The 12,167-nt window shown below is 37.3% G+C and overlaps 1 protein-coding gene across 1 annotated transcript; it reads left to right on the top strand.

The window, feature by feature from the left end:
- The first annotated feature begins 5,238 nt into the window (after nt 1-5,238).
- Nucleotides 5,239-7,733, top strand: LOC133873899 (probable inorganic phosphate transporter 1-5). Its single transcript, XM_062311699.1, has 3 exons — nt 5,239-5,271; nt 5,339-5,356; nt 5,919-7,733. The coding sequence occupies exons 1-3, from the start codon at nt 5,254-5,256 to the stop codon at nt 7,575-7,577; spliced, it is 1,695 nt and encodes a 564-aa protein (XP_062167683.1). The 5' UTR covers nt 5,239-5,253; the 3' UTR covers nt 7,578-7,733.
- Nucleotides 7,734-12,167: the final 4,434 nt, after the last annotated feature.

Below are 12,167 nucleotides of genomic sequence, written 5' to 3'. Positions count from 1 at the left end.
CGCAGTGGTGCGGGGGGGGGGGGGGGGGGCAAAAAGGGCGGAAAATTGCCCCGCTCGGCCCCGTGCACACCCCGCCCCATGCCCACCCCTAGACAAAAGGAAACGGGCTACCACCAGTTCAATGTCAATAGAGTGGACCGTTGTAGATGTTGGATTCAGAAGCTTGGTGAAATGTTATGATCTCAAGTGTCACACATTTGGTTAAGTGCAATCTTAACCATGTGTACAAAAACATTAGGCATTCTCCTCTTACAAGCCAATTTTCATTAGTGAGTTCTACCTAAAGTTTGTTATGATTGGTATAAGAACAAACACTAAGTTTTACAGGTTCGAGTCATAGAGGGATGACCTATAAGCTAGATTAAAATGTCTTAATACTATGTGTAGGCATACTGTTATGTTAGTCATTAACTGTAGGGGGCTAATTATCCGCCTACCGCCTACCGACCGCTTACTGAACCGAACCGCTATCGCCCGCCTACCAACTCTACCGACTAATTTCGGCCCGGTAGTCGATATAGAATTTTGTTCCAAAAGCCAGTTTGGTAACTGAACCTCATTTACTCAGACCGATTAACCGAACTGACATAAAATGAAACGACGTCGTTTTAGTAAGAACGAAACATTTTATCTCTTTTTTTTTAAAAAAAAAAATCAAAACGACGTCGTTTCATACCCATGTTAAACGACTTAATCAACTTAACCAGCCGCCTATTAATTGACTTAATCGACTGCCTATTAACCGCTTAATCAAAATAAATTCACTGACTGCATTCTGACAAAAGTCGGTTAACCGACCGAATTAACCGATTTAACTACCTACCGAACCGATACCCACCCCTAATTAACTATTGATAAACGAGATAAGCCAACAAAAGTGAAAGGGCTATCACCAAGTCAATATCGATAGAGTAGGCCGCTATAGACACATTGGATTCAGAAGCTTGGTGAAATGTTACGATCTCAAGTGTCTCACGTTTGGTGAAATGTAGTCTTAATCATGTGTATATAAGTTATTGGGTATTCTCCTCTTGCAAGCCGGTTTTCACTGGTGAGTTCTACTTAAGATTTGTTACAATTGGTATGAGAACAAGCACTATGTTTTACAGGTTCGAGTCACAGAGGGGCGACCTATAGGACGGATTAAGATGTTTTAATATTATATATGGGCATAGTGTTAAGTCATAAATACTCATAAATGAGATATGCTGACAAAAGGGAAAAGGCTACCACCATGTCAATGTCGATAGAGTGGGCCGCTATTGATGTTAGATTCAAAAGCTTCGTGAAATTTATGATCTCAAGAGTCTCACATTTGGTTAAGTGATTTCTTCACCATGTGTATATATGCTATTAGGCATCCTCCTTTAGTAAGCCTGTTTTTACTGGTGAGTTCTACCTAAGGTTTGTTATAATTGATATAATAACAAACACAACGTTATGGGTTTGAGTCACGAAGGGGTGACCTGTAATTTGGATTAAGATATCTTAATATTATGTATGGACATAGTGTTAAGTCATTAAATGTTGCTAGACAAGATAAGCTGACAAAAGGGAAATGACTATCACTAGGTCATTGTCGATAGAGTGGGCAGCTATAAACGTTGGATTCAGAAGCTTGGTGAAATGTTACGATCTCAAGTATCTCACATTTGGTTAATTACAATTTTAACCATGTGTATATAAGCTATTGGACATCATCATCTTGTAAGTCAATTTACAAAGGTGTGTTCTAACTAAGATTTGTTACAATATTTGCAAGAGCTCATGATGTTTTCTCTTGGTTTTCGTTTTGATCTATGGTTCTTTAAGGCCTTTGCTTGTCACCAACAATCTAGTACTTGTTGAGTGGTGTTGCAAGAACAAAACTGTTTATATAGTTTCCGGTATGGTCTTGATAACACGCCCTTACCTGTCAATCTTGTCATATGATCGCTGCAAAACAAACAAAGTCAAGAGAATACACCGGGGGTTGGCCAGCGTTCCTCCCTCTGATGCCAAAGTTAGTGTTCCTGTGTAAAATATGCTCAAGCACAATGATTCAGTCTTGTTTTCATACTTGAGGTATAGGCCTATTTATTGGCTGAATGATGAGAACCCTTACTACATTAGGGTTTCGTATTCCTTCCATTTTAACCCAGGAGCGTCGTCAGAGTCCCTCATTGACCCAAAATTATTTTCCTTCTAGGTTAAGATTCTTTCCTTAACAATCTTAAAGTGAGATTCCCGGCAACGGATCCGACATTTAATGTCAATCCCGGATTTCTAGGGACGGGGCGCGAATCCGAGATATCCTGGTTTGCATATAATGGATCCCCAATCTGTTATGCTGGTCCCAGGACGATAACTTCCCGAGGCTCCTGGGTATTTGTTCTTGCAGGTTCATTTATGGTGGGCCATGGGCCCATATTCACAAGTGAGCCAATGTGGGCTTAGAGGCTCGAAATTCCCAAAATGGACCCGATTGAGCGGGATTATTCCCAACAAAAACAATCCTATCATGTATATATGTATCACCAATTTTAATTAGCTGGGCAATAGCCATTTTGGTAGAAGTGTGATACTTGCTGCCGTTAGATTATAATAAATAAATATTTAAATCTGTATCGTTTGAACAATAAACATCATTAATAAAGTGATGTTGTTTACTGTTCAAACTTCACAAAAAAGTGACGTCGTTTACGAATATGTTTTATGTTTGATGCAGAAAAAGAAGTTAGGGATGTGTTTTGAAAACTCTTGAACATAAGGTGGAGTAGTAGTAAATGGTGCTGATCAATCCAATTTTGGCTTGGTTGATGCCCCTTGATCATATTATCAAGTGCTTTAATCATACATCTCTTTTCTATGTGATATAGCTGTTTTAGCTCTTATTTAACTGCAAATTTTGTTGCGTTGCATTGAGGAAATCTTAATTATGTGTTTTTCGAATGATGTTCCATGCTTAGGAATTGAAACAACACAAGAAAATTGAAGCCAAGTGTTTCCTAGTAGTCCACATGTGGAAATTGTTGGCGTCTTCCTTGTGGAGGAGACTGGAGCTCCTATCCTATCTCTCAACCACCAAATACATTCCTTCCATCCTTGTCATCTTAATTTCCAGGTACTTTGTGTTATAGGGTTCATCCAGTAGTATTAATTTTTGTTTGGGTGTTTGCCCTCTTGGTATATAAGCTTCTTAGTAATTTTATAGATCTTCTTAAACATGTTTATTTTGTGTTCGATATGAGTTTTAAAACCTAGCTCGATCTTTTTCCTCTTCCTCTTGTGGCCAAAATTTCTCACTCATGTTACCACTTAACCTGTTAAGAGGCCTTTTATGCCAAATTCTGTTGCAATGAAAAATGCGGAGCCATCATATATATATTGAAAATTTGGTTTCTGCATTAATTGGTTTTCACCCTATGTGCTACAATTATATATATATATATATATATATATATATATATATATATATATATATATATATATATATTATTCACTTTGTTGTTTATGCTGATGTTGTTCCTGTTTGTGCTTACTTTACCCCATGCAGGTTATTTAGCTAGGCTGGATATTCCTTTATCTTTTTTCCATAGGGGTATTATTTTTTAAAAAGATTATGTCCGTCTATAGGAATGTAAATAAACCAGTCCGTTTGACAACCCGCTCAGTTTAGTCTGATCTGAACTCGAGCTCGATACTGTAGAAATTCACTCGTTACTGTAGAAACCTGCTCGATTAGTAAGTGATACATACCCAACTCGCTCGACAAAACTCGATAGGGGTTTGCAAGCTCAACTCGTTTAAAGTTAAACCGAATCGCTCGCCCGACTCGTTAGTCTAACTTGTTAACTCATTCATATCTCTTATATATTACTAAAAATGAGTTATATAAATTTAAGCATGTATAATAGTAATTAAGTAATATATGTTATATATGTTACTTAATATTTATATGTGTGTATTAGTTAACATATTAACTAGTAAGATCATAAACTAACATATACAAAGTAAATGTAATTAACTATATGTTACTCGATGTATATATATATATAGAGATTTTTGCCAGAAAGAAATTACTGATTTGCTTGCGAAAAATATTATTCGCAAAAGCAAATCTCCTTAGTCTTGTGCTGCTTTTTATGTTATGAAGAATGCTGAACTCGAAAGAGGTTCCTAGGTTATATATATAGTAGTTAACTACAGTAATTTTTTGTAATTAACTATTAACGGCACAGCCGACCTTTACATTCAAACAATCGACTATCGCCGGATATATTCTGACACCGGTCGATGCCAGAATCTAAGAAATTATGTCGAAATCCGGTGACGTCCGGCTACCGTTGCCGGAATCTAGCCAGAACGGTTGGATCCCCGGCCATCTACTTTGCCGAAATCCGACACAAAACGGCCAAATTCCAGCCAATTGGCCGGAATTCGGCACACACACACACACATATTATTTTATATTGATATCTTTTATGTTGTGAATAAAATTTGATTTTTATAAATTAATATGATTGAATAAAAATATAAAAAATATATGTTATTTTTCATATACGCCAAACATAAAAAATTAACGAAAATTATTCTACATCGAAACAAGCAGAATATTAGTCATATGTATCCTAGATACACTTCCATGGTATCCGGCCCTCTCTCACCTGTATATTCTTATCTCTCCACGTACAGGACCACATCCCCTTGTTTTTTGTGGCATGAATTTTCCATGATTTCCCTTGAATTTAAATTACTAGAAACCTAGCTAGGTATCGTGTACTATGGGTCGAGCCTCTCTCTTTCGGTAAAACGCAAACAATCACTAACGAACACGCTATGTTTAAAGTAATCTGGAAATTATTGGCCATTTTGTTTCTGATTGCTTCGTTTAACACGTCTCAACAGTCTCAGTTCTCATTTGAAAAGAAATTAATTAAGCACAGGCAAGGTGCGGGGTGCCACACGCTTTTTATGTTGAAAAAACACTACACGACGGCGGAAACTATTGTCTACCGCGCGCTACTCCCACATTAAAAAAAGGAAAATATTGATGGTCAATTCTAAAGTCAAAGAAGCAAGGTTTTAATTTTTGTAATATTAACATTGAATTATTGTGACATTAGATGGAATATGCCATTTGATTCCTGAGTTTATCCTGATTAATTAATCTTGAAGTGTTGAGATGCACATTATATAATCTGGCTACTCTCAGCTAATCTTCCTCACCATCCCCAACACATCACATCACATCGCTTCTTTCTCCTCTCAAGGATGAGGACATCTGATCTCTGTCTTCTTTTTTCTACTTTAATTTCTTGATGCAGGAAGCCTAGCTAACAAGTTCTTTGCGTATTTCAAGTGGCTTTTTAATCAGGTATAACTAGCATATCTCTTTCTGGTAACACTAGCTTTTTTTGCTTTCTAAAATCCTTTTTTTTATAGCTTTTCGTTTTCTTCAACTTTGTTGCTAATTATTTACCCCAGTTACCTAAATAGAACCACTTTAATTAGCCGGATATTAATCCTGCTGATCTATCAAAACTGCTGATGGAAAGTTATCCATGTTAATTGTTAAAGTACTAGCTAGCTAGCTGCCTGGTGAGTGGTGGCGCATCCATGTATTTCAGGAAAAAAGGAAAGATGGACAGGCTTTTTTTTTTGGCTTTCCAACCAATCATGGCAAAACTTCGTTTAAACGCAGATAAGCAAGCAGAATATTCTTTATTGCCTATCAGTCACTTGGATTAAAGGGATCGATGTTTGAGACAATATATATATGCTTTAGATTTCCTTTTGTTTTTATAAATGAAGTGCTTTTTTCTGATTGAAGTGCTTTCTTGGTATAGTTTCTCTAGGCATATTCAATCAAAAATGAAGTGCTTAATTTCTTCTGATTAAGAACCAGTTCACTTTAAGAGTATTTCTTTGATACGTAGGCAGGAAAGCATTCAAGGAGTGTTAAAAAGCAGGACATGGCTAGACAACAACAGGGAGTGCTTAACGCACTAGATACTGCAAAGACCCAATGGTATCATTTCACGGCAATCGTGATAGCCGGAATGGGATTCTTCACCGACGCATATGATCTTTTCTGCATCTCCCTCATTACCAAGTTACTCGGCCGCATATACTACACAGTTGAAGGCTCGCCAAAGCCCGGGACATTGCCTCCCAACGTAGCGGACGCCGTGACTGGCGTCGCATTTTGCGGCACCTTAGCCGGGCAGCTCTTCTTCGGCTGGCTCGGAGATAAGCTGGGCCGCAAAAGGGTCTACGGTCTTACACTACTTCTCATGGTCGTTTGCGCCGTTGGCTCGGGGCTCTCTTTCGGCAAATCAGCAAAGGGTGTCATGGCCACGCTGTGCTTCTTCCGCTTCTGGCTTGGCTTTGGCATTGGCGGCGACTATCCTCTTTCAGCGACAATCATGTCCGAATACGCCAACAAAAAGACTCGTGGGGCGTTCATTGCGGCGGTTTTCGCCATGCAAGGCTTTGGAAATTTGACTGGTGGGATCGTTGCTTTAATAGTTTCAAGCGCTTTCGATCATGCCTACAAGGCTCCCGCATATGATGTTAATCCGGCAGCCTCGCTACCAGCTCAAGCCGATTACGTTTGGCGCATAATTGTAATGGTTGGAGCCATCCCCGCCGCCCTCACTTACTACTGGCGTATGAAAATGCCGGAGACGGCTCGTTACACCGCCTTGATTGCCAAGAATGCAAAACAAGCAGCGCAAGACATGTCTAAGGTGTTACACGTGGATCTCGTCGCTGAAGAAGAAAAGTACTCACAGAATCTGCCTGCTCAAGAGTCGAGCAATAATTCTTTTGGTTTATTCTCCAAGGAATTCGCGAAACGCCATGGGCTTCACCTGGTCGGAACCGCTGTTTGTTGGTTCTTGTTGGACATTGCCTTCTACAGCCAAAATCTTTTCCAAAAGGATATCTTCAGCGCTATTGGGTGGCTACCGCAGGCGCAGACAATGAGTGCTATTCATGAGGTTTTCAAGATTGCAAGGGCGCAAACACTTATAGCCTTGTGCGGTCTTATTCCTGGGTATTGGTTTACGGTGGCCTTGATTGATAAATTGGGACGGTTCAAAATCCAATTGATGGGTTTTTTCTTCATGACCGTCTTCATGTTTGCGCTAGCTATCCCTTACAATCATTGGAAGAAAAACCATGCTGGGTTCCTTGCGATGTACTCCCTCACCTTCTTCTTCGCAAATTTTGGACCCAATTCCACCACATTTATTGTACCAGCAGAAATTTTCCCCGCAAGACTGAGGTCTACTTGTCATGGAATATCAGCGGCATGCGGGAAGGCTGGAGCCATAGTTGGGGCCTTTGGATTTTTGTATGCTGCCCAAAACACGAACCCGGCATTGACAGATGCAGGATACCCACCTGGAATTGGAATAAGGAATTCGCTTCTTATGCTCGGCGGGATCAACTTCTTCGGAATGTTGTTTACCTTCTTGGTGCCAGAATCGAAGGGCAAATCGCTCGAGGAATTGACGGGCGAGAATGAGGAAGAAAGTGAGCAGCCAGCAGAGGAGAATCAGGCCTCCTATACTAGAACTGTTCCTGTGTGATTTGAGTTTATCAGTTTGTTTACCACAAAGGTTCATGATATATTGTGAATATACAAACAGCATGGCTTTTCTAGTGTATATATATATGTGCACTGCAATAATTATGAAGATATTTTGCTTTCGAATGCAAATACAATCTCGATCTCTAGCTACAAATTGCGATTTCATTATTTGTTTCCAAATTATTATATCAACACTGAATATATATATATACATAGCTTGAGAGAAGTTATATAGAGCACATTCATGTGTGAAGGATAAAGCTCAACAATCAACGGAATTATTCTTGGAACAAATATTATCCTCCTCCACGCCTAAAATTAGTGATTAAGGTATGACATATAGAATATTTGATTGAAATAATAGGTGAATGACAGCAATACGGTTCGAACTTAAGATATTTGCTCTGCAACCATATTTAATTATAATAAATGCTAGAGTTTTCAAATTTTTCTTCCAATTCCCAAACGATATCGATGTGTCACAATCCCATGATATGGTAATACATTTTTTAAAATAATTGATCGCATTGGATTGTAATACATCATTTAAAAACCAAATTTTGAATAAAAAAATCTAGAAAGTGTAGCATTTCTCTTAAATTATAAGTTATCCCCATTGCTTAAGCTGATAAAAGCGCGTAGAAACTGTCATGTAAATCCCGTCTTAAAATTTCAATTTTTAAATCAAAAGTCAACCACTTTCTTTCTCCCTCACTCTTTTACAACTTTTTCTTGTGACATATGATTTCCTCTAACTTTTCATACAACTATTCTATGCGGTAAAAAATCATAGATTAATTATGATTCTTTTCTTTTTTTTAAAGAACCTATAATTTTCTGCCGCATACGATATTTGTGTTTATAGTTATTTGAAAAGTTGTCAAAAGGAATATTCATGTCTCTTTTCTTCTTCATTTCTCTCACTCCCCCATTTTCTAACACCTGGGCCTCCTTCGAGCATCTTCTTCAGCTTCCTTTGGCACGAACACGACCGAAGAAGAAGAAGAAGAAGAAACGCACAAAATCCAGTCTATCTGATCCAACACACCTATTTCATCCTGTGATCTCCTACTTGCTTTTTCTTCCTTCTTCACCAAAACATTTCTTCCATGAAACAAAAATTAAACCCATTCTATTGAAACACAGAAAATTACCCATTTGACTAAAGAACCCAAGAAAAGGAGAACCCAAACTTCTCTACCCCTTCATTTTTGGTCAACACCCATATATAACCCGATCAGTTCAAAGAACCGAAATTTTCTAAAAGATTCAAAGACAAAAGAGAGAAGGAAATCGCCTTGCTGAAAGACCACCACACCAGTACTCGCGCAATATTCAATAGGTAAGTTTTTCTCTCTTTTATTTGTTTTTGGTTTATGGGTTTTTAACTTTTTCCTAGATTTCCTCTCTTTAACTTTCGCCAACCATTTTTCTTGTTGCAGAAGAACGGTTTAATTCTCATTGCTGAACAGGTCTGCTCGGAGACGAAGAGGGAATTTTGATAAGACCAACTAGAAGAAGACAATTATGAGGTTGAAAAGAAGAAGGCCTTTAAAATTTTGGAGAATGACTGAATGAGAGAGAATCTAAAAAAATGGTAAAAACCCATAAACCAAAATTCAGATCTAAAGGAAACCAGAGTGTAAAAAAAATAAAAGAAAAGAGAAAACCCACCTATGTGGATTGAAGAAAATGAAGATGAAAACCTTTTAGAGGGAAAAGAGCTTTCTATTGTTGCAGCCCGAATCAGTTGCAAAAGCTTCTCAAAGCTCAGTCGCAAAAACGACGTAGGAAAGAAGACAACAAGAAGAAGAAAAGAAGACAACCTCGGTACCATGCCACTTACTAAAAGTATGTGGCATGTTCTAAGCACTGTCGTGGATCTAAATCCAAACAAAGAACCCTTCCAACCACGGCTTCATGACAGTCGAAATCAACTACCTAAACCACTAAAAAAGAATATTTAAATGAAGTAAATAAATATTTAAAGAACTTGATGTTTAATATGTTTAGAAAGTTGCTAACTAAAATAAGAAAAATAAATTTTTCTACTCAATAATAGAAATGCTCTCAAACTTCACGTCAGCATCTATTCCTACTACAAATTTGAAATTAGGTGCATGTACATGTGTCCAACCTTTGACTTTTCTAATTGAAAATTTGGAACGGAACCTTTTGACACAATCCTTAAATACAAAAACTGAAGAGGTAGTGGATTGAATAACAAGGCCTCCCCCGTCTCAGTGGGTCCGGATATATTCTATCTCTTGATCAAATGACACTTTTTTTTTTTTTTTCTCCTACGCATGCAGGAATCATAAGACTTTGACAACCTGTAATGTGAGACCATATATATATATACTGGACCACCTCAAAACGGAAAGCAGAAACCTTAGACATGAAAAATATAGAGCCAAAGTTTTGAAATCTAGCTAGAAAAGCTAGTTGGAAGGTCAAGCAATTTGATAGCTAGGTTTATGGGCCGGGTTGAGTTTTGACATAAGATTATGGGATTCGAGTAGCTCTTTTTCGAGTAAGAATGACTACAATTGTTCCTTTCGGGTAAGAGGGATCACGTAACTCTTTGGCCGCCGCATGCATCTTTCGCCTTTAGACTTTTAGCACTTCCCATCTACTTAATTCCAGTTAGAAGTCCTAAAGATGTTGAAGAAATTAAATGTTATGCTTTTCTCTTTGTCCTTTGCCAACGTACGTATGTTATGTTAAAGGGGAATCGAATCTTTGCAAGTTGCAAAGATTGAAAATTCAATACATCTAATTCTAGATGAAGTTTGTGCGCAAACGTGCCGAAGTCTTGACGCGCGTTAGGAAGATTCAGACGGAAAGTGCTTGATAAAATTGAACATTGACGAGATAAAAGTGCTAATAATTATAGATAAGTAATTAAATTAGTCACTATAAATTACAGATAACTAGAGATCAATCTTCATTGATGAAAAATGTTTCAAGTTGATCACTCGAGTGAAAATAAATAAATAAAAATTAAAAAAAAAAATTGGATGGCGTTTTCCATAATCACCTTAATTAATTTAAATTGACCATTTGTACATTTTAATCAATTTATTTACAATACCATATCCAACATCTTTCAGCCTCACCATTAACTCCAATTGCTAGCAATTTGGCCACATGTCTGAATAAATTTTAAATTGTCCGGCTACCTATTCGATTATATGTAGATTTTATGTGAACGTACTCTTTCACATATGCTGCTCAATCAAATTATTAACAATTTAAATAAATAAATTTTAAAAAAAATTGTTAGAAATTCTTATCGGACTCCATGGTAAGGTGTTCAACATTGGTAATTAAGAGAAAGTCCTCGATCGATCGGATCATGCACCAATCGGTCAACATCTAGCTAGCTAGTTATTGCTTGGTTAACTTCATTCCATGATCTGACTAGCTAGGGCGAGACAAAGAATGCAAACACTTAATTGCTTTTCCAAAATCGATCTCAATCATGGGTTCCAGATAATGAATCGATCCAAACCTAGTCCAATATTTTTGCGTGAAGTAATGATAGGAGATCTGTGACATATAACACTGCACCATCTTGAAACGAAACCTGTTAATCCATGAATCTCCTCTTCATTACGAAGTTGATTTGATACGCTTACTTTGCGGGTGATATCTTGTCAACTATTTCCTTTTATGAAGTGACTTCAATTCTTGATGTAGCTTTTTGAGATATTGTTTCAAAAAGCAAAAGTGTAAAATCCTTTATTTTTCAAATGACAAACAAAAAGATAATTAATTATCAAGTAAGAAAAAGCTTCTTCGTCAATTAATTCTTCACTGCTCACATGGTGTAGACTGAGCGAATTTTAACGATGCAATAAGACTTCAAAATCTGCATAAAAGCAAAGAAACGAAAGTCCCGAATTTAGGGAAGAAAAAAAAATTGGTGAAAATTATGATCAGGTAAATATATCACAGACTTATAAAAGAAAAGGAGATAAATATATCACATGAATGATTATCATATATATGCTACTATATTTAGTGTCACAAATTGAAAGAATGAACTAATGATATTAACCTTCAAATAAGTCAACTAATAAAAGTTGGTGAGAAGGCAATTATGTTAAGTTCAACTCAAGTTTGCCGCCAATTCCTTCCACTGACACTCTTGACAGATTGTTGATAATGGCAAAGTGGGGGAAAAGCTGAGGAGGGTGTGAGGACTATTCTCCACCATACACAGTGGAGAAAGCGAGCAGATGGGCATATATATCTTATTCCCAATGGTAACTTTTGTTCAACAAAAGTGCTTGTAATCATGCTTGATACTTGGGAAAATAATTGAAGGATTAAAAGAACGACTCGATCAGGAGTTTTTTGCTCAGAATTAACTTAATGGAGAGAGAGTGGAAAGAGGATATGCAGCAAATATACATAGCACTAACATGCATCTCCAATAGCAAAATCTAGTGGAATGGACTATCTAAACACCATGTGATCGATGTGATTGTCATGGTATTGAAACTTCTAGGTCACAACATAAAATGATTGAAAAAACGCATCCTTAGTGGGGTTGAGCCTGTTAATTAAGTTTTTAGGACAA

The sequence above is a fragment of the Alnus glutinosa genome, chromosome 1 (assembly GCF_958979055.1).
Source record: "Alnus glutinosa chromosome 1, dhAlnGlut1.1, whole genome shotgun sequence".
In the NCBI taxonomy this organism is placed as follows: Eukaryota; Viridiplantae; Streptophyta; class Magnoliopsida; order Fagales; family Betulaceae; genus Alnus; species Alnus glutinosa.
This window is presented reverse-complemented; position numbering and strand designations above follow the sequence as displayed.